Raw genomic sequence first — 24,027 nt, 5'->3', positions numbered from 1 at the left:
AAACAAATCACATCCTTCATGCAGCCAGGAAGTTTGTGCTTGAGCATGTACCCTGTGATAAAGATACTAAATTGCAAATGCCAGGTGCAGTGTGTGGTCAGTTTACTTCCAATCACAAGTCTTTAACTGGAAAGGTGCACTCAGTAGAGTGGAGCTCTGCAACGACTACTGCTGTACAGAGGGATTGAATGAATACAACCTACAATGCCTAACACCCTGTTTAGACCGAAGTGTATCAGACGTCTTTTTTACTTGCACATCTCACCCAACAGATACGCTTTCATCTGCAATCAGGTGTGTTATCACTTGCGGCCCCTACCGGCCAAGGGCCGGTTAAGAGTGGTGACAAACTGACTTCAACAATTTTAACGTCTAAACCTTCCACCTGTCTCTTAGACCCTATACCGACTAGGCTGCTTAAAGAAGTGCTACCATTAATTAGCACAACTTTATTAGATATCATCAACCTGTCTTTAGTAACAGGTCATGTACCACAGTCCTTCAAAGTAGCTGTGATTAAACCTCTTCTTAAGAAGCCCACTCTGGATCCAGAGGTGTTGGCCAACTATAGACCGATCTCTAACCTTCCCTTCCTCTCTAAGATCCTTGAGAAAGCAGTTGCAAATCAGTTGTGTGACTTTCTGTGTAACAATAGTTTATTTGAGGATTTTCAGTCAGGATTTAGAAAGCATCATAGCACAGAGACAGCTCTGGTAAAAATAACTAATGACCTTCTAATCGCATCAGACAAAGGACTCGTCTCTGTTCTTGTCCTGTTAGACCTTAGTGCTGCGTTCGACACTATAGACCAGTGATTCTTAACCATAGGGCCGCGGCCCATGATTGGGCCGCGAGCGCCACCTAGAGGGCCGCGAAAAACTTTCAGTTTTGCACCCGTGGGCCGCGAGGGCCGCGGGACCGCATAGGTTATCAATTGAAGACACCAGAGATATCACTGTTATCCATGAGACGCTCAGTTACAATATAGCTTCCCACCACCTGGTGGCGGTAATGCGTCAGTCAGTTGTTTAACAAGCTGCAATAAGCAGAAGAAGACACTCAGCTAGCCGCTAGCCTGTAGCGAAAGTTATGGATAAGTTATTAAAAAGAAAAAATGAAGACGACAGTGGTGCCATACCCCCCAAAAGTCTAAATGTGTGCGCAAGTACAACCCTGACTTTCTTAAGTACGGCTTTGTGAACGGAGGCAACGAGGCAGAGCAGAGGGCTCAGTGTGTGGAATGTGAGCTAATGCTATCAAACGAAGCACTGAAGCCTTCAAAAATAAAGCGACACCAAGCGACGAAACATCCAACGCTCGTGGGAAAGTCTGTTGGGCTTCTTGTTGTGTATGCAGGTTTCCATACACATGATAATAAATGTCTTTGTGATCATCACATTGTATCATCTCATTTATTTAACACGGGTTTTGCCTGTTCAACACCGGCATCCTCGATCCCCTCCCCTTCCGTTCCTACGGCTTGTTTGCGCAAATACGTCACAAAACATGTCCGTGTTTGGTATCCCAGCATGCCCAAAATCCTCATCTTTGCAAAGAAATCATCGATTGTCTTTCATTTCTTATGGTTTCTCCACAAAAGGAGCCCACACACACTGTCCAAAGTCGCCATAACCGCTGCAAGTCGTATCTTGCAGCATTTCGACGGAAAAAGACACATTACAGACCCGACAACGTGCTAGTGGATGTTACCATGGAGCTACTGCCTTCAGAAAACGCTAGTACTTATAGTCCAAACCGTATCTTCCTCTTCCATAAGCCGTTAACCAACGTTTGCGTAACTGAGCTATTCTCATTCTCGTTCGTGTGCTCGGTCGCAGCCATTAAGCACAGCAAGTCCGCTACTCACACACCATGTCTTCGGCCATATATACATCGTTTTTGCAATTTGCAAAGGCTAATAATAAAAGGAAAATAATATAATATCAAAATATAAAGGGAGAAACACCTTTAGTGTGTCAGAATATCATGTGGTTACCATGTGTCCATTTGGGTCTCCAAATGTCCTTTTGGAGCTCCGCCTGGATCTCTTCATGGAAGAAAGACTGTAGAATGGTCATACTTTGTCCAATCTTCTTCAAATCTGAGGCAGTTGTTCACTGATAGTGTAGTTACAGCCCTATACTATCCTTTACCTGTACAGATACAGCCACCAGCAGTTATTTATCCTGAAAGATACTTTTTTATTTTATGCGGACAAAAATCTTAAATTTGTACTGACTCCAAAGGCCCACTGCTCTGTTTCTGTATGACCTACAGGTTGTCTGACACTTTTGATGCATATAGTCAGAGTGGGCCCCGGGACACTTTGTACTTGAAAAGTTGGGCCCCGAGGTCAAAAAGGTTAAGAACCCCTGCTATAGACCACTACATCCTGTTGCAGAGACTGGAACATTATATTGGCATCAAAGGAACCGCACTGAACTGGTTTGGATCCTATTTATCGGATCGATCTCAGTTTGTTTATGTAAATGATGAAGCCTTGATGAAGACCAACGTCAGTTATGGAGTTCCACAAGGTTCTGTGCTTGGACCAATCTTGTTCACCTTATATATGCTTCCTTTATGTGATTTCTGTCAGTGTAGTCAACGTGTTCAACTGGAAGCACGACTCTAAATAATTAACAAACAACATAACAATATGTACGCAAACACAACATAATTGTTTCACATGCACATTATTTGAAGATAAAGCTTAGATGCTCAAAACACAAGAGACTTTAATGCAGCTTTAAATCCTAATTGCATTTATCTCTGTGCACAGGATCATACAATGCTTTTAGAATGGATTAGGGTAAATGCTACATGTTTGATACACCAACTCAAAAACAGAATACACACTTTGCCAAATATCAACAGGATGTTATTGTGTCTGGAAATGCTTATGTGACCGAGGCAAGGGTTGTCTTTTAATTGTCAGAAACCAGCAAAAGTCCACTGCAAGGTGCCTTCTCATTTAATAAACCAGAATATAAACAACAAACTGTAAACCATGGTAGGAGTCCTGAACCTGCCATTGCATGGTCAGGATGTCTGCACGGAAATATTTTCCAGGGTGAGCTGTGGGAATGAGGGCTTCCTCTCTGAAACAATATTATTGGTGCACACTGAAGAAGGTTCATTCTGAGGCTTCAGGGGAAGCTTATTTAGGGCCGACTCAGCGCGACATTCCAGGATAATAGGTGGCATTACGGCCTGTCAAGAAGAGTTGAGCACACAGAGCTGCCTCGAAAACATGCATACACGATCAGGGGAAGGTCAGGATATAAAAAGCATAAAGCATATACTCAGAAATCAATAGTTAAAGTGTAATCGAAAGATAAAGTGTATGATCGTTACATAACAAATGTTTAATACATAGAGTGATTTAACAAATGTAAACCTGATAATAATAATAAGTGTATCTGAATATAGTGCAGTCTGAGTGTAGAAAGTACGGAGAAAGAGGAAGTAAGCAGGGTGTTTGCTTCAAGGGATGGGGAAATAATGATGGTTGAGAAGAAAAGACACAAAGCACAATAATGATGAAGGATGAGATCAATAATCATTTTATAAGCAAATGTGTACTAAGTAAACTGATTTAACAAATGTAAAAACTGATTAACAAATGTTCTGTCTGACCGGAGCCGAGATGTAGGAAAAGTGTTTTGTCAGGATGAGTTAGCAAAAAGAGTGCCTGGACTTGTCTGGACATGTCCAGGACCAAACGCCCACTCAAGTGGGTGGGGAGATGAGATCATGTGTTGGACAGGAGGGGGCAGAACACCAGCCCAAAAGTGTGATAAAAGAAGTAACTTGCAAACAGCACGATGGGACGCCGACCGAGCCATCCATGGAGAAACACTGGACCTCGTTCGACAGCCGCGTCCGAGGACTTCGTCTCTGTTCACGGAAAGAAGACCGCCGTTCGTGGACAAAAATTGAAAGACGGAGAATCACCTCTCCCCCCTGCTCGCCTTTACCAACTGGACAACGGAGAAGACGCAGCAGCCCGAGAAAGACTTTGTACTGAGTTTTGAGGACTGTTGAACGGACTCTGCTGCAGAGCAGGAGGACCGAGGGTCTGGCCAGACCTTCGCTCCTAACAACTCCAAAATAACCTTTTCATCGCACCATTGGACATCCAGCTCCAACCGAGCCGTGTCAGCATCTAAAACTAATGAGTATAATCGAAGAAGAAAATTAAAGTAACGAATCAAGTGTAGTAACGTTTTATGTGAGCTGTAGCTTAACCCTTGCTAACTAACTAAATATAACCTGCAATAAATATCTAATCTGCATTTAAAGTAAATTTCTCAAGTGCATTCATTTGCTCAAGTAGTAAAAAGTTCCTTGTGGCAGTAAAAAGTTAAAGCCATTGTATGTCTAACAACTGAGTTCTGTAAGGTTATCCTAGAGACCGAATCCACTTAACAATCCCTTACGGTTTTAGAAGTAATCCTAGCCGTTAAAACCTAACCTGGCATTTACCAAGAGCACGGATCCATAAGAGGGAAGCTGCGTTGGGTAGAAAGTAAAGCTGCCCAAGCCTCGAAGAAGTCCGATTGCGAGACATCCATGAATCGAAGCTGTGTGTGGTATTTACAAGCCAGCACAGGAGAAGCCGCAGGCGACGGGGAGCATCGACCAGACTCGCCCGACCTGTAGAGGGGCCAGAGCCTGATCCCATCCCTTCCTCAACGCGCGATGAGAGGCTTTGGGAGGAAGGCGACTCGAGACAACAAAGACAAAGACAAAGTCCAAGATGCAAGTGCAGCAGAACGGACCAGATGTTCCAGGGACCGGCCGGCAGACGGAGGCGACCCAGCGGGACGAGCCAGCGGCCCTGATGAAGGAATCGCCATCGGACGGCAGCGAGGACCCGATGGCGACGAAGGCAGCCCGCAGACGACGACGACTCAGCAGGACGTGCCAGCGACATCGACCCAGGACCCGGCAGCAGACGGCAGCGAGGACCAGGAGGAGGACGGCGCTGGAGCACGCAGAGCGGCATCGGGAGGACCGACGCTGGATAAAGACGACAGCGGCAACGTCCAACATCAGGTCATCCTGTACGGAAGAGGATGGACCACCTGGGGCGCTGCCATCCAACAACACCTAACCAACCTACATCAAGAAGAAAGTAGGGCGTCGGTTAAAGGAGAAGTAGAACAGCAGTGCAAAGAGAAGGGTGAAAAGAGCTAGAGTCATAACTGATAGTTATTACTGTGCTCAGGCCCTTAACGAAGACCTGTCCATATGGGAGGAAAATGGGTTTGAGAAAAAGTAAAAAGTAAAAAAGTGGCTCATCAAGACCTATGGAGAAAAATAGCCGAATTACGGCTAAGCATGGAGCTCGAAGTGGTGCACCAGAGGGCCCACACGCGAGAAGAAATTCACTGGCAAGGAAACGAAGAAGTGGATTGTTTCGTCCAGATGACACAAATTGTCTTTGTTGGGATCGAGAAGTGGGAAGAATTGCCCAAAGGAAGGGTAGTCCCAGAAGAGAGCGTGGAGGAGGTGGTGCAGGCAGTGCATGGCGCACTAGGATATGCAGGCACCGTTCCAACGCAAAGGGAACTGGAAAAGCAGCGACTCTGGATTCCTGAAAAAGAAGTCCGCAGAATCCTAAAAAAACTGTGAGTTGTGTGGTCGATACAACGCAGGAAGGAGAGGACAAAGGGAGGGGAGGACTCACCATTAAGAAAAGAGGAATCCAAGGAGTAGGGCAGCTGAAGCCAGTTCCGCATTAGGAGAAAACCAGGAACTCAAGAATGGCCACCAACATACAAGATTCACCACCCTACGTCAGAGTGGCCAATGTCAAAGGGGTGGTTACCATGAGAAGGAGTACTATGGGGCTCTGGGCAGGAAGAGCCCTGAGGAAGTTGGGTTATGCAAGAAGTGATTTCTCTCCGGAGAAAAAAGAAGTGTTGCAATGGAGAGAAATTAAGAATGACTGTGTGGTCTGCCTGCTGCCGACCACCCTAGCCGTTGCATGGCAGGGACCCGGAGACCAGAAACCACTCCGGGTCACAGGAAAAAGAAAAGAGTTTAACCGCATGCGCCATAAACCGGTGAAGGTTATGGATGCATGCATATGCGGTACATGCCGTGTGGAGAAGTTAACAAGGTTAACCTTCATCACCTCCCTGCCATCAGGCCTCAAAGGGTCAAGTTGGTCTCACGTTGTCTTATGAGGGAAATAGTGTTCGTATGGCAAAAATGCAGCTCTGTGACGTGAAATACATTCTCTCACTTACAATAAAATAAGTAATGTATAAAAAACAACAAAGACAAAAAAATGTTAATTAGCATTGCAATTCTTTTGCAAATCCTGCTATATCAAGTTAGATATGGCGGACGTGGGGTTGAAACCAGGACGGTGTGGCCCCTTTACCCGTCTCTGTGACAAACAGGTGGTGTAATGGTGGAGAAGTCATCTAAGAGGTTGATGACGTATGGGAGTTTATGGATGTTTGTCAGGATCCAGCAGAGTGCTTCGGCTAAACAATCAAAAATAAAGCCAATGAACTGTTGGTCTGGGTGGTTCTTTAAGGCGGAAGCTTGAGCATGGATAATAATTGGTGTATTGAGATACTTACACAGGCTGTGCTTGGTTGGGTTGTGGGGACAGGTTGGTCTTGTGTGGGCCCCTCCACAGAAGCAGCAGGTGTGGAAGAAAAATATGTAAAATATGATGTTCTGTTATAAATTAAACCACCCAACAGTATACACAAGTACATTTGAAACAATTATTCAAAAAAGAATCAGCAGATTAGTCCATAATGAAAATAATAGTTAATTGCAGAGAAATAGTTCTAAATGTTAGCTCCACCTCAAACAGCTACAACACTAAACTTGTGATTTTACATTCATGCATGAGTGTAATAATCTAATGATGTAATATGTAACAATACAGACAGAGACATTTTGTATGAAGTACATTTACATTTAATACTATATATATTTTCCTGATTATACTTACATACTTTTACTTCAATTGCATTTTCAAGATAGGACTTTTACTTGTAACAGATTATTTTTCATAATTTGGTCGGGCACAGGGGGATCAGATACACAAGGCTTTGACTGCACAGGCAAACCTTGCTAATAGAAACAATTCATTGCTGGTTTTGGTCTTTTCATGGGATTTGTTGAAAATTCAAAAAGTATATCACAAAGTTACTTTTTAACATAAAAGTATTCCACAGTTCCGTGCAATGGTTTTAATGATAGGATGTCTGCATGCCTTTTTATTACATTACAACATGGACGTTTTTGGACTAATTTGGGCAGGACACAACAATGGATGGCTCATTATAAAGTGTACTACAGCTAAAGCTGTCATACAGTTTCCACAGAGTACCAGTGGTAAAACCAAAACAAATATGACTCATAGTTTGCTTGCAAAGAGCACAAATTCTACATTATTGCTGAAAGTGTGTTCAGCCAGATTATGTCAGGGTGTGAACACTTTCCAGACTTGACTGTAAATAGTCATAAATCAAAGCTCAATAATATGCCGCACAGCACAGGAAGCCAAAATATTTCCCCTCTTTTGTTCACATGTTTCGATATTCTTATGGCAAGATATCACAATATCTTCCCTTGCTCCTACTTTACATGGCTCCTTGTGGCACTTTTTGTTTTCCTTGAATGTGTAATTGTAAAGGCAAGAGCTGCAAATGGAGAGGGAAGAGGGTGAAGAGGAGGGAAAGGTCCATTCTCCAGAGAAGAAGAGCAGACGATGGAGAGGTATCAAACTGTCATCCAGGACCAGGGACTCTGTGGAGACTCCTGATTGGCACTGTCCGCAGGGGGCTTTAAAGAGAATATTTCACATTAAACCTGTAATATCTTAACAAATGGCTAGTTCCAGCGTTTTTATCAGGGTTAATTAATTTCACTCTACACTTATAATTAGCATGATGTTATGATCTAAAAAGAATGAGACTTAGAAGGATCCGATGAATCAGACTGACCTTGACAGGCAAAAATCATGGCACTCAGGGTCTGCATCAAGCGCAGCACAAATGCAGCGCTGAGTCTTTGCCTCTTCACGGTCAGTTGCTTCTCCACTGACAGCACGTTTGATTCGCTGAGGTCCTCTGTAGCTTGACATTCCATAGGGCACAGTGCGCCTGAGAAGGTAAAAAAAAAAACAGACGGTAAAAGTAAAATGTGAGACAAATCATATTCTTGGGGACAAAGAAAAACAAAAGGTATTAAATATTGTTAGTTTTAGAGAGTGCCCAAACGTTAACATATCTTCTAGTCACCCTCAAGCCAGCAGTCATAGGCTTTCACACTATAGAGTGAGAGATCTGAATAGATCATGTTCAGTTTAGGTTTCAATAAAAAAACATGCACATGATACATGCTTCTCAATCTAGGCAGAACATCTCTTTATTTACAACATTAGTGAACATTACTGAACAGCTTGTGCTTGGCATTCAGTTATTGATGAAACCTTTTGCCAGTGAACATTTGTTTATAGTTAAGTGACCATCAGGTATTGGTAATGTAAAAACTAAGGCTGACATTTAAGTAAATAGTACACCTGAAATATAACTTCCATGGATTCAATAAACATTTGACAAAATCCATGACTGTATACTGGTAATGCTGTTAAGTGTCAGATGGCATTACTTATCGTCTCTCCGATTTCTCTTATTCCCACTCATCTGTTTTTTACATTCTGTAATGGATTTTGTAAACTAGAAAGATACAAAAGGCCAAAGAGAAAGAAGGGTCGGTCAGAGCACCCCATACATTTGTGCATAGCTGAGAAAGCTCTGCCGATCAGAGCAAAAAGCCATGAAGTCTGTTTTGAAGACATTTGAAATAAATGTCTTTCCCCCGTAGATATGCCAGATTATATCAGACTTCTGCTGCTTGAGGATTACTGCTCAGAGGATTACTGCCAGACATGGAGGAGGCGAGAGCTGATCAGTGTGCTCCATTTGTTTTGACTGGTAAAAGGTTTGGACATCAGTCTGCCTTTCCTCCGACTGGTAGCTCCATTTCACTGTCTGTGTGTCCCCGACGCTTGTAGACACTACACACCTTTGCTCGAGGGACTGTCTCTCTACTCCAAGATGCTTCCCAGTGAAAAGCTTGGGGAAGCGGCTGTGAGCTGCACTTCATCATAAGTGGTGAAGTTACATTTGTGTGTAGACAATAAGCCACACAATAGTGAGATTTCATGCCTGATCATGAGTGTTTTCAGTTAGTTTCAGTTTTCCACCTCCAATGAAGAGCAGCACAGAGATCTGTCTCACGCAGAGATCTGCATCCCAAATAGGGTTATGTGTGTCTGTCTGTCAGGCGGTCTGAAAAAGGTAATGCACAGAAGACTATAGGGCACGTGGATTTTGTCTTGAAATATTGTGACTTCATTCTCATTAAGGAGAGACACCTGGATGCTAAATTTAACTAATAAATATCACCATGAAACTACCCCAGTTTATTAAGGCAATTATTATTTGTATTACAGGTTTTCTGAAATGGTATGTTGAAACATGCAAATGATGCATTACCTTATTAAATATGTGCTAATTTGCATATACTTTTCCAGAAAATAATTCTGAACATTGGATAGAGCCGGGTTAAAAACAATCTTGTTTCATTTTGTTGACATTTAGAGTCAAAAGCTTTTTACAGAGGGAATCTAAAAGAAAGAAACTGGAAAGTTTGGTGTATGTAAGTGCTACTGAAGTGGAGATTTCTGACTCAGACTATGAGTCAAAACTAATTTTGCTGAAACAGCTTTTAAAGGTATTGTAAAATGCCATACATTTTCGATACACTACAGGTGAATAGAGTTCACGAATTGACTAATAAATCTCACAATGAAACTTCGCCAAGTGTTCTGAAATGTTATGTTGAAATATGCAGAAAGTTTTTAACATGAGTGGAGATCTTGCCGAAAACCATCAGCCATTAAAGTCCAGGGGTTTGTAAATTAACTTAAATGTAATAATATAATTGACGTGAATAAGTGCCACATGCACATTTAAAGAGGTGTCTTCCTCTAACAAAAGACACAAAGAGGATGGGAAAGTTAATGAGCTGTTGACCTAGCAGGGATAATATGAAATGAGTTGAGAAGTTGAGAATACATATTTGAAGGAAAGAATACCTGAAAGCCTTACTGCATTACATTCTATTATATTTTGAATTGTCACCTATCTGAATTTTGTGTTTTCTTTTACATAAATAAAGACATTTCCAACAGAAAAATATAGAGGAAAGGCCGAAATGAGTGCAGAAAAATTCACCAGAATGCAAAAAATGAAGTGTTTATTAACTCAAATTGTCGGGGGTCCCCAGCAGTGTCTAAACCAAGCTTGCACAATAATAGCACGTTCAAGTGTATTGTTGGTAAAATAGGCAATATATATTTTATAGTATTTACAAAGCATATCTTACTCGGGAGTGTTGATCCAGATGATATCCAAGTGGCAGTAGTAGACGCACTCTTTATCCTTGTAAGAATAACAGGTACAGCGCTTGGGTCTGGACTTTGCCTCCGTTGCGGATCTCCCGGAGCCAAACGCCCTGCTGGAATCTGGCAGACGCGCGGGGTTGACCTCGGATGTCACCGAGGCGTCAGACGTCAAAACGCCTTGTACAAAGAAACAAGTTATAGATAAACTAAGTAAATATTGGGGGGGGGGGGGGGGGGGTAAAGTTTGGTGCACCTTGCCGACATAAAACGTAACTTACCTTGTAAGATAATGAATGCAAGCATTTTGAAAAGCATGGTTCTCGCGACGACGGATAATATTACGATGTCAGATATTCCCAAAATGAATCATAGCCCGACAAGAATGCAGCGCGCTTGTCAAATTAATCTCCCACCAGCACCGAGTGAAAATCCATTTACTTCTGTGTAGATGTCCATGTGCAGCTAATCCGACGCGGTCCAGGTGTCAAATAACGGAGCAGAGAATGGTTCCTTTCATATTCATAGCTTCGTGCCATTAATCATACCTGGAACATGCACATTGGAGTGAGAGCAAACTGCGGTTTTCCAAAAGCGCCACACAACAAGGTGTGCGAGGTAGCGGGGGGGGGGGGGGGGGGGGGGGGGATCTGTGGAAACTGGAGTCTGCGCAATCTACATATTTGGGCAGGGGGTCAGATAGTATAAAACCAACAGATTATATGAAGGTGTAGTTTAAGCTCTCAGATCGCTGTTATGAAAACAAACTTACCTCAGTGAGCCTCTAGCTACAATTTCCTTTCACTTTGAGTTGCATCCTGGGGCGATCATTACCATCAAACACCAGACTGCCATAAACAACTGGAACAGAGGATAACAGAGGAAACCTGTAATAGTCTCACCGTACTCCATAACATGTTGAAATAATTATCCAAAGATGAACTAAGAGATGTAGGATGCAAATAACTTTCAATAAAAGTATTTCAAAGATGAAATCTTTCCTGCTGAGTTTGAGATTACGTACAGACAAATTGGTATATTTGAACATATAAGCACAAATGCACTGACATGAAACAAATACATACACCTTCATGGAAAGATTGGGGCATTAGATGCTCTGGCATGATGATCCAAAGTCCCCCAGACTCACTCTCACTCTGATACTCTCTATAAATGTCTTGGATTTGTGATTTGCTACTGAGGCTTAAACCTAAATATGTCTGACTCATGATTGCCCTCTGTTTCTTTCCAAATTCCCTCAGGCCAGGGTTTTGTGTCATACCCCAAATCTCTGGCACATTCCGCACGCTGGGAAAAAGAGAGAATTCCAGATGAATGAAGATCATATTTTGTTTTATTTCCTCTGACCACAGTTGTGGAAACAGAATGCGGTTAGAAATTTGACTGTGTGTGGTTTAGCAGTTATGTGATACATGCATGCCTTCAGGGTATCATTCTGGAGTTTTTTCTGTGAAGGACCTGGTCTGGTGAATCTGAATCTGCAGTGTGAGCCCATATGGTCATGGATGATTATTAACACTAAAGTAATGAAATGGATTGAGGAATGAAAGCTAGTACAGGCCTCATTTCATTCCATCTTTCTCACTTTATACTCATTGCATTATGCAACACATTTAACAACTTAAATTGTTTACGTCTTGTTTGTTAGCAATGCCATTGTAAAAATCAATTCTGGACCCACCAAGTTTTCCCAAAACTTCTGGTATTTCCAATATTACTGGAGTATACTAATAGTCCTACAGAATCTTTGTTTTTGTGTTTCCTTCTGTTTTTCTCCCCTCTTTATCTCAAGAAGTAAGACATATGTCTTCACATCATTTGTCAACATATATATGTGCACTTTCTGCCTGCCACAGCTTGTAAAGTGCTGATTATAGGGCTGCAGCAGGAAACGCATCACGATGGATTCTCTGCTTATTTGGCAGGCATGTGGGAATGTCAGCTGCCACTCTGTCCTGTTTTTCTTGACCTCCTCGTATGTTTTAGAAGAAAACATTTTGGGTGTTCAAAACCTGGGATTTACTGAGTCATTACTCCACGGAGTGCTGTGGCGCTCCTGAAACAATATACAGGTGGAATTAACATCTCAGAGGCTGCAGATATGTTGCAATGAACACGAGGATCTGTGATGTAAAATGAACGAAAATCAAGCACAGAAAGGAAGTGGATTTAACTGCGATACAGAGTCACTGATACATGGAAACTTTTTTCAACATCCACAAAAGCCGCACTCCTCTTTATTTCTGTCCTACCCTCGTAAAGACCAGGCTGACATTTACTACCCTCCGTATCAGAGAGACGGATCTAATTAGATATGGTAATAAATGAGAGGTCACCAGTGCACACAGACACTTAAAGAAGCCCACTATGGCAAGGCAAGGCAAGGCAAGTTTATTTGTATAGCACATTTCAACAACAAGGTAATTCAAAGTGCTTCACATAAAACCATTAAAAGCATCAAAACATAAGGCAAAAGAAAAGGAGATTTAAAAACAATTAAAGAAACAGTGTAAGAAATAAAATTCAGTAGTAAAATGCAGAAATGCAGGAAATTAATTAATATATTAATTGAATGTGGTTCAATTAAAGGCAGCAGCAAACAGAAAGGTCTTCAATCTTGATTTAAATGAGCTGAGGGTCTCAGCAGACCTGCAGCTTTCTGGTCTTAGTGAGGACTCGAGCTGCAGCGTTCTGAATCTGCTACAGCTTTCTGACGGACTTTTTACAGAGACCTGTAAACACACCGTTACAGTAGTCCAGTCTGCTGAAGATAAATGCGTGGACAAGTTTTTCCTGTTGATTTTGTAATTGTCTTGATATGGCTGTTCAGGTTGAGGTCTGAATCCATAACTACACCTAGATTTCTGGCTTGGTTTGTGGGTTTTAACATCAGTGACTGAAGCTGAGCGGTGATTTTCAATTGTTCGTCCTTGGTACCAAAAACAATTACTTCTGTTTTATCTTTGTTTAATTGAAGAAAATTCTGGCACATCCAGTTGTTGATTTGTTCAATGCAGTTACCCAGCCCTTGTATGGGATTATAGTCCCCTGGTGACATAGTTATGTAGATTTGTGTGTCATCTGCATAATTATGATAACACACTTTGTTGTTTTCCATAATCTGAGCTAGTGGAAGCATGTAGATGTTGAACAGAAGAGGCCCCAGTATTGAACCTTGGGGAACACCACATGTCATTTTAGTCAGCTCTGATGTGTAATCAGCTACAGACACAAAGTATTCTCGGCCCTTCAAGTAGGATTCAAACCAGTTAAGTGCTGTGCCAGAGAGTCCCACCCAGATTTTTAGTCTTTCTAGGAGTATGGCATGGTCGACCGTGTCGAATGCAGCACTGAGATCTAGTAACACTAAGACTGAACTTCTGCCATTGTCTATGTTTAAGTGGATGTCGTTGAAAACCTTAACAAGAGCAGTTTCAGTTCTGTGGTGCTGTCGAAAGCCTGACTGGAAAACATCAAAGCAGTTATTTACGGTCAAGAAGTTGGTCAGCTGTTGGAAAACCGCTTTTTCAATTATTTTACTTAAAAAAGGGAGGTTTGATATTGGCCGATAATTTTTCATCGTTGCGGAGTCTAAACTAGCCTTCTTTAGGAGTGGTTTAATAACTGCAGTTGTTAGGGCTTGTGGGAAGACACCTGAGAGAAGGGATGTGTTTACAATTTGTAAAAGATCAGTGGTCATGCAGTTTGAAATATTTTTGAAAAAGTGTGTTGGTAGAATATCCAAGCAGCAGGAGGATGACTTCAGATGTTGTATAATGTCTTCTAGGCTTCTACGGTCGATTGAATGAAATTGTGTCATGATATTTGAATGGATGTTATTCAGAGATCGGGACAACACATATCCTGTGGTTGATGCTCGGTTGGAGCCGGATCTTCAATGGTTTGGTGAAAAAGTGCTTTTGGAGTTTTTAGGAGCGAAGGTCCGGCCGGACCCGCGGCCCTCCTGCTCTCGCAGCGGAGTCCGTTCAACAGTCCTCAAGGCTCAGTACAAAGTCTTTCTAGGACTGCCGCGTTCCTCCGTTGTTCAGTTGTTAAAGTCGAGCAGTGGGGAGAGGAAAATCTCCGTTGTAGTGGCCATTTGTCGGCTAAATCAAACTTAAACAAATAATAATCAAACGCCACTGATGCACCGTGGTCGGTATCTTTACGCAGCCAGAAGAGAGTCAAATGTCCAAGCAGGATTCAATTTTGGTGTATTTATTAAATAAAGCAAATAAAACAAGAAAACAAACTAATTAACAAACTCCTGTCGTGCTGTCTCTCCTGTCCTGTGTAGCTGGTAAAAACTATACGCCCACCCCGGTGCATGCTGGTCCTACCTTTCTACTTGTTTAAATAGCAACAGGTGCCCACAGTAATTACCCAAAAAATAATAGAAACAAACAAATTACTATTAAAGAGAAAAATAATCTTAACATATGAAACATCTACAATAATTAAACAATACTACTTATAAATGAAATAACAAAATACAATATCAAATAAATAGCTCCAACATTCCGGCCCCTAATTGTGCATAATATCACAATTATTATTCTCAAACGAGCTATTCCTATAATAAACATGACCTAAAGTTAATCTTCTTCTTGACTCCTACAACAAAAAGAAAGATTAGAGAGAGAGAAAATAGAGGTCGAGAAAACATCAGTCCATGATGTTTAGTCTGCTGCTTCCAAAAGCAGACAGAGCTTCGTCACCGGCCTCTCCAGAATGCTGGTCCTGGTTTGAAGTCGCACAGACCGCACCAGCCCCTTTGTATCTGGTCTTGCCTCCAAAACTTTTCCCATCATCCAAGATCCTCTTGGAGCTGTGGAGTCCGCAACAAGGACAATGTCTCCAGCAGTGAGGCTTCTTCTTGGCCTTGTCCACTTTTGTCTCTCTTGCATTATAGGCAGGTACTCAGAGATCCATCTCTTCCAGAAGAGTTCAGCCATGTACTGTACTTGCTTCCACCTTTTCTTGATGTACAGATCACTTTGAATGAATAGTCCTGGTGGCATGATTGGTTTGCCTTTTAACATTAGAATGTGGTTTGGTGTGAGAGCTTCAAGGTCATCTGGGTCATCTGAGACTTTTGTGATGGGTCTGTCATTTAGAATTGCTTCAACCTCACAGAAAATAGTCTGGAGCCCTTCATCGTCCAGAATTTGCTGTTGCAGAACTGAGGTGAGAACACCTTTCACTGAACGAATCAGGCGCTCCCAGATGCCGCCTTGATGGGAAGCTGCTGGGGTGTTAAAGTTCCATTTTATGCCATCCTGGACCAAAGCCCTTTGAATTTTGTCATGATTCAGAACAGCCAGACTTTCCTTCAGCTCCCGGTTGGCTCCAACAAAGTTTGTGCCATTATCCGACCTGATAGTGGAGACTGCACCTCGTCTACAGATGAACCTTCGTACTGCATTTATACAGGAGTCTGTGTCTAGTGTATATGCCACTTCCAAATGCACAGCACGACTGGTAAGACAGGTGAAAAGCACTCCATATCTCTTCAGAAGACTTCTTCCTCTTTTAACATTGATGGGCCCAAAATAGTCAACTCCAACATTTGTAAAAGGAGCTTTATCAGGCAACACTCTCTCCTCCGGCAAGTCTGCCATCTTCTGTTCACCAAGCTTTCCTCTGTTGCGTCTACAAACAACACAGTCAGATATGACTTTCCTGGCAGCGGAATTTGCATTGATGATCCAGTACTTTTGCCGTGACCTTGACAGCATGTGATTTCTTCCAGCATGTCCCAGCTGATGATGGATATGGCGCAAAATCAGCGTGGATACATGCAGGTCTTTGGACAAAATAACTGGATGTTTGGATTCTGCTGGCAGTGCTGCTTTACTCAGCCGACCACCAACTCTGAGAATTTCATCATCCATTACTGGGTCTAGTTTGTACAGCGGACTTTCTTTGTGGATGTTTTTAAAGCATCCTTTCAGTGAGGCAATTTCAGCTTTGAACTTGTGTCGTTGTACATATTGAATGATTGACTGCTCTGCCTTAGCAAGATCTTCAGGTGTTATTCTTTGTCCTTTGAGTGTGGCTTTAAAGCTTTGAACTTTTCTTTCCACTTCATGCTCCTGATTCTTCAGATCGTCCTTTCTGAGGCCTGCAGAAGCACAAAACTCCTTTCTCTTCTGTCCCAATAACAAGAGACGTTCCTTGACCTTCAGAAACCAAGCCACAGATGTTTTTAGTCTAGTCCAAGATGAAAAATAGTAGATCAGGTGGTTGGTTGCATTTTCCAAATCCTTGATGATAGCATTTACCATTAAGTCCCTTTTGACCTCTGGGTCATCTGCAGAAATCACATCAAGATTCCCATCAAGTTTAGGCCACTCCTTCTTTGACTGATAGAGAAACTCAGGTCCATTTATCCATCTCCTGCCTTTCAGGAAATCCTCAGCTCTCATTCCTCTTGATGCTTCATCTGCTGGATTATCCTTGGAACCCACATATCTCCACTGATCTACATCTGCTGCTTCTCTGATGAAAGAAGTTCTGTTTGCCACACAAGTGTGGAATCGTCTGGTTTCACTAGAGATATACTTAAGGACTGTTGTGTTGCTCATAACATTCATGAACTTGATGTCTTCTCTGGACATTTCAATCTGCTCCTCTGATGATCTCTCATTAAAGTCATGGTTATACTGTTTAACCAGCATTCCTTGCAGATGTTCCACAGAGATTCGGTTGGCTGTTACAGCAGGGCAGCCACTCTTACTCCTACTGCTCTCGCCGCGAAGTGGACCATTAATGACCCAACCAACTCTGGTTCTGACCGCATAAGGCCCTTCATCCTGGCTGTTTATCAGCTCCCAAGGCTCCATCACTTTTGGAGCATCAGTTCCAATTAGTAGCTCAACACCTGCGTCAATGTCGTGGAGCTTAACATCCTTGAGGTAAGACCATTGATCAAGATCCTCCTCCCGTGGGACGTTGAGTGCAGAAACAGGCATGCTCCTTTGAGTTAAAACATCAGGTAACTCAATGAAATCGTTTGTGCTCATACCAGACACTTCAAGGCCTGACAGAATATGTGCATTTACGATCTTCTTTTGATTCATTGTTCTCAGCAGAATACTAGTCCTTTTACCCTTCAAGTTCAGTTTTCTTGCCAAGTCCTCTGTACAGAATGTGCCGGAACTCCCTGGATCCAAGAAGGCATATGTCTGCACCGTTTTGTTACCTCTCTGGCTCTTGACTTTGACTGCGACAATAGAAAAGATGGAATTATCTTCATAACCAGCCCCGATATGGCCGCAGGTTTGAGACATGGTGGTTGAGACACTTGGAGGGCTCACAGACTGTTGGGCTTGTTGAAAGGTTGTTCTTTTGTCTTGCCACTCTATGTGAAGGACTCCTGGGTGCTTTTGGTGACACACATTGCAATCCAAGCGACTCCTGCAGTCTTTGCTTGTGTGGCCTACTTTCAGGCAACCAAAACAAATACCCTGTTCTTTGATAAAGTTAATTTTATCACGATGTCCTTTAACTTTAAACTGTGAGCATTTATCCAATGAGTGACAACTTTGTTTACAAAACAGACAGTTGTGAAGAGAGGAAGACGTCTTGTTTCCTGTGTACTGAGTGATGACTCCTTCTTTCACTGCAGTAACGTTGGTGGCAAAGCTGCTTCCTTTTTTCCTTTGCTTCAAGTAACTAACGTTGGAGACCTTCAAGTTGGTAGGTTGTGAGTCCTGAATGTTGCCAAACAGTGGATCTGAGGCAATTCTGACTTGTTTTTCAATGAAAGCAACAAGATCCTCAAACAGTGCTCTCTGGCCACGTCGCTCTTGCAGATCACAAGCAACATTTCTCCACCGTTCCCTTAACTTATAAGGAAGTTTCAAGATGATGCTCCTCATATTAGATGGTAGGTCCAGTTCCTTCATATGCATCATTTGCTCTGTTAGATTTGAGCATCCTTGAAGAAACAGGGAAAATGATTGCAATGCTTTAAGATCTTCACTTTTAACAGGCGTCCAGCTGAGAAGCTTTTCCATATACGTAGATGCAATTTTGTATTCGTTTCCAAAGTGCTCTGCGAGAAGACTTTTGGCTCTGTGGTATCCCTGATCTGAAGGTAGATGTTGACAACTGCACACCAAGTCTCTTGGCTGCCCCCTGGTGTATTGTTCGAGAAAGTGCAAACAGTCACTCCAATTAGTTGTCTTCTCCTCCACTCCATTTTCAAAAGCTCTGATAAAAGACCTGTACTGAAGAGGGTCTCCATCAAACACAGGAATGTTTCTTACAGGCAGGACAGAGCACAGATTTTGCTGGACCAGCAGAGCAGCGATGTCATTTTGTCTTTGCATCACATTTACAATGTCATTCTGATGGGGTTGAGGTTGCACAAGTCCTGCTTGACTTTCATTCACAGTTTGTGTCGTTTGACCTGGAGAATCAGTCTTTACGAGCATCTCATCAATTTGTGTGTTTGACCTTTGTTTAGGCCTAACAACCTGTGGTTGCATTATGGGATCAGACACAGACATAACATCCTTTTCAACAGGAACAAAGGTGTAGGCATGGGGATTTAATAGTCTTGCTTCTTTGAACTTGTTCCTTTCAACATAAGAGTTCATTCCGTCTGAACATTTTGAGCCACGCTGGGATGAATTTATTTCCAAGACATGCAGCTTTGCACTTGTAGCTGCCAATTCCGTTTCAAGTTCCAATTGTTCCTTTTCTTTCTTCAACTTTTCCTTTTCCCTCTCCAACTTTTCCTTTTCCCTCTCCAACTTTTCCTCCTGAGCTTCGATTAGATGTTTCCTTTTTAGAGCAGCAACACGCTCCATCAGAGCTGCCTTGTCAGCCTCAGCTCTAATGCGTGCAGATGATGTTGATGAAATCCGTGATAGCTGGGAATGTGTCTTTACAGAGTTCATCTTTACACTTAACACATTAGAAGCACTATCTTCAGGGTTTATTTCATCTGCAACACTTTGGTGGTCGAGAGAATCTTTATATGGCTGCACATATGGGTAACCCATTTCAGACAGCCAGCCTTTTACCTTTTCAGTGAAGTCATAGAACATTGTCATTTTTTCTTTGAAGTACAGATTTTGCCTTGTAATTTCATCTTGAGGTACAGGTAAGCTCACAAAAGATGTATGCATGTCATTTGCATCTTGGTAACACTTGATGAATGTAAAAAGCTCAGCATTCACTGAATTTACATTTTTATTGGAAGTCATTAAATCACTTATGTTTCTCAAACACTTTTTGGCTTGTTTGCATTTTGCGGTCCTCTTTTGCTGGTACATTTCCGTGTAGAACTCCAAGCCTTTAGAAGTCATTGTAATGTCTCTTCTTGCTGACGGCCTTTCAACATCCGTTGCCTGAACGTCAGACATTTTGAACACTTCTTCCAAACTGCTTGTCACACATCAATCAAATCCGTCGGACGTGAATGCAGGTAAAGTGCAGCAAAAAACAGCAAAGGCGCTTACAGGCCGCTCCTCCAATTCACCACACACACACACTGAAGTCGGGCTTTTTAATGAATGAAAGCCGCCGATAGTGGTGCGCGGGTGTTGCGCAATGTCCTTTGTAGCGATTCAACGCAGTCAGGCTTAAACATCCAGAAGCACGTACATCACTGTGAATACAGACTTTTAAACTCCACTCGTTTCACCGTCTTCCTATACGGCAGTCGTATCACGTACCCGTTTCTTCTGAGATGTTTCAGCGCTGTGTTGATCTGGTCCAAAGCAGTTGTCCCGCTGATATTGAATCCAAGAGTGATGAATGAAACAATCCTCTTTGATCATCCATACGAAATCCAAAAACGATCCAACCAGTTGTGGCTGTGGTGGGATCGGTCCTTTGAGTCCAAGAGCTAAGCTTTTACTTTAGTCCAAGGGCGTAGTTTTTACTTTAGTCCAAGGGCGTAGTTTTTACTTTATGTAGTGGCCATTTGTCGGCTAAATCAAACTTAAACAAATAATAATCAAACGCCACTGATGCACCGTGGTCGGTATCTTTACGCAGCCAGAAGAGAGTCAAATGTCCAAGCAGGATTCAATTTTGGTGTATTTATTAAATAAAGCAAATAAAACAAGAAAACAAACTAATTAACAAACTCCTGTCGTGCTGTCTCTCCTGTCCTGTGTAGCTGGTAAAAACTATACGCCCACCCCGGTGCATGCTGGTCCTACCTTTCTACTTGTTTAAATAGCAACAGGTGCCCACAGTAATTACCCAAAAAATAATAGAAACAAACAAATTACTATTAAAGAGAAAAATAATCTTAACATATGAAACATCTACAATAATTAAACAATACTACTTATAAATGAAATAACAAAATACAATATCAAATAAATAGCTCCAACATCCGTCTTTCAATCTTTGTCCACGAACAGCGGTCTTCTTTCCGTGAACAGAGACGAAGTCCTCGAATACTTCAGTGGCGATCGTCCGTATCTTCTTCTCAGAGCGTCTGGACGGCTCGTGCAGAAATAACAGCTTGCGGCTTGCAAGCATCTCCTTTTATCCTTGATTTGGGCTGTCTGTTCCCCCCCTCCTATTCTGAATACATGATCCTTATCCCACCCTTATGTGTGTGTGCTTATGTATGGAAAGTACCGGAGTTCTCCTCTTGCTTCTATGAGTCATCTCTTGCAACAGACTTTGCTGCCGCGTGTCTGTTTTTCCGACCTACGCCCAAAAACATCTGTTCCTGACTCACTCGGTCTGCTGACACACCATGACAAACACTTTTTCCACATCTCAGCTCCGGTACACAGATCATTATTATAATCAGTTTTTACATTTGTTAAATCACTCTATGCATTAAACATTCGTTATATAATGATCATAAACCTTATCTTTCGATGATACTTTAACTATTGATTTCTGAGTATATGCTTCGTGCTTTTATATCCTGACTTTCCCCTGAATGCATGTGCATATATATACATTCATATGCATGTATCCAAGGCGGCTTTCTCTGTGAGCTCAACTCTTCTCGACACTACCATGAAACATAAAGCACATAACTTGAAAATGAATATTGCTCAGCGGTGGTGATGTAAAGGGAAACCCCTGCATAGGGTAATGCAGTAGTTTTACTATATTGTGTTTGAAAACACGGGTATGGTGTGGTTTGCTGAAATATTTCTTTTTCTGTACAATTAAAAATATGTCATGAAAATAACTGTGAGCAGCTGAGAAATGATAACTTTTGGCTGAGATACTCGGATAGGCTTTAGACACATGCCAAAGTTGATATTTTGATTGATTGCAACATTCACATTCTTGTTTATTCCAACCAGCCATTATTAAATATGACACGTTTAGCTGATCTGGAGGAGATGGAAATATTTATTGACACTTTTTAGAGACTATATTAACAGACTAAATTAACACACGCATGTAGGCGAACATCTCCTCTGCTGAAAAACAAGATCAAAGGAAAGATGCCAGGGATTGCTTTTCTTCTGAGGCTTGCCCAAGCAGATGATGTTGATGCAGTTTGAAAGAAACTTATGTCATCTTATATACAGCTGTTTTGTGTTAGCACTGCCACATTTCACTTTTCTTGTCTGTTCTTTATCTTTGCCATCATTAGAAATAATACCAACATTCCTATATGACAGCACTAGCAATAAATTCTGTTCTTCAAATATGTTATGTTTTGTAACAGCTGTAATTTCTATGAAATTACATAAATAAAGTATTTGGTTCTATTGGTATGCATGGTAGGAAGTCTTAAGACTTAAGAGTTTTGGCTCAGTAGATCAATCATTTTACAGACTGCTGAGAGGCCTGGCCAATATGTTCTTTACTATGGACACTTCAACAGCTAGCTAACCCATTCAGCCAAATACAATCTAAAGCCTGTTACTCTAGCCTGCTCTGATTATTTATGTCAGAGTATAAAGTTATGGTTGATTGTTTGATTATCTGTGGATGGCTGAGTAAGAAAAAAGGCACAGCAACAGCATATGTAACGGTAATGTTTACATTAATTTAGCTTTGCACTGGAATCTGACTCAGGGGTAAGATCCTTTTACAGAATGGAACCTACGGCGTTTGAAACAATAAATGTAAATGTTTTTACAAATTGGGTATATATTCAGCTGTTATGCTTCATGACTCCCTAAGAAGGAAGAATCCCTAGCCCTGTACCCCAACCCTCCATGGCTTTACCCTATAAATGACAATGAAAGGATCCATGAGACATGTTTAAGCCAATTTATTCAAGAAAAGTAATGCAGAAAAAAAGACAGTGAACATGAACAAATGAGATGCAATCCATTGACCAATGGATGATAACTTTCTCAATGTTCTATGGAGGGTCTATCAGAGGTCAAAGGTCAAAGATGATCCTTCTTTCTCACTCCAGAATGTTTTCCTTCAAAATCTTCCTGTCTTGGTAAATCGCCGAATGCAGTGACTGGGTCATTTGTTCTTCAGCCATGTTTTGTTATCTTAATTCATATAGAAATGTTCTCTCTTTATATTATTTCATTGGTGGATCAAATTTGGCTTTCAATTTCAGAAAATAATAAATTTAAAATTAGGGACTAATACGGAACAATGTTACGATTTGTGTTAATTTGACATTTGTCATGTTGACACTGGTTGGCAATGACCTTTTTCTATGCATTTGCAAAGTTAAAACAAGTTTTGGCAAATTCTATTTTTAATTCCAACAAATTGATGCAATGATTGCATATCTATGGCCAGACAGAGTGAAAATATGTGAACTATATATAAATATGCAGGTTTAATAATAACAATAGAAGTCTCTAAGTGTCTGCATTTGAGCATAAATTGAGCATTTAAAAAAATATCTTTGCCATCTCTGCAATGATCAGCTCCTCTTTCATAGTTTCACGAACTGATCCGTTTGTGTTATTTATCAGCCTGAAATTAAACCAATTTTACTTGCATGGCACTTCACAGAACAACAAGGGGACAGAGCTATTCTGAATTCTATTTTGCAATCCATGCACATAACCAAAAGAAAGAAACATGTTAATACATACAATGTCATACATAAGTCAATATGTAGATGTGTTAATTGCTTTGATTAAACACGGATTATTTTATGCAGAAAGAAAAATCTAGTAACAATTTTTGAGAAAACAATATATCGTCATTATGTACTAATAGAGACACTCAATTGGATGAGGTTTTGGCGCCACTAAGTGGTGATTTTATAGTAGGGTTGAGGGTTGATGAGTGATGAAACGGTTTTGTTGTGTTTTAAGATGTGTTTAATTAAGACTAGCTGCTTTGATGGTAGACTTTTGAATAAAATGACAACCTCATTTATAGATCATATTAACGAGACCCAAATCGACACTAAAATTGACATACACAGGTCATGGTTGTCATATCTATAACTCAATTCAAGATGTTTACATTCTTTTGAAAATTAAAAATAGGCTATCATAAATAGTCATGACTGCAAACGTCTGCTCTTGAACGGTGTTTTTCTTTTCTCACAATAGATTCATTTGACACTGTGAATATTAAAATAACCTGACAAGGATAGAATTGACACAATCAACAATTCTACGGAA

At 41.4% G+C, this 24,027-nt stretch overlaps 1 protein-coding gene across 1 annotated transcript; it reads right to left on the bottom strand.

The window, feature by feature from the left end:
• Positions 1 to 6,934: 6,934 nt before the first annotated feature.
• edn3b (endothelin 3b) lies at positions 6,935 to 11,183 on the bottom strand. Its single transcript, XM_079273466.1, has 4 exons — positions 10,729 to 11,183; positions 10,432 to 10,627; positions 7,983 to 8,141; positions 6,935 to 7,821 (listed from the first exon to the last, which is right to left on the bottom strand). The coding sequence occupies exons 1-4, from the start codon at positions 10,763 to 10,765 to the stop codon at positions 7,767 to 7,769; spliced, it is 447 nt and encodes a 148-aa protein (XP_079129592.1). The 5' UTR covers positions 10,766 to 11,183; the 3' UTR covers positions 6,935 to 7,766.
• Between the last annotated feature and the right edge of the window lie 12,844 nt (positions 11,184 to 24,027).

Source organism: Melanostigma gelatinosum, assembly GCF_949748355.1.
Source record: "Melanostigma gelatinosum genome assembly, chromosome: 8".
Taxonomy (NCBI): domain Eukaryota; kingdom Metazoa; phylum Chordata; class Actinopteri; order Perciformes; family Zoarcidae; genus Melanostigma; species Melanostigma gelatinosum.
This window is presented reverse-complemented; position numbering and strand designations above follow the sequence as displayed.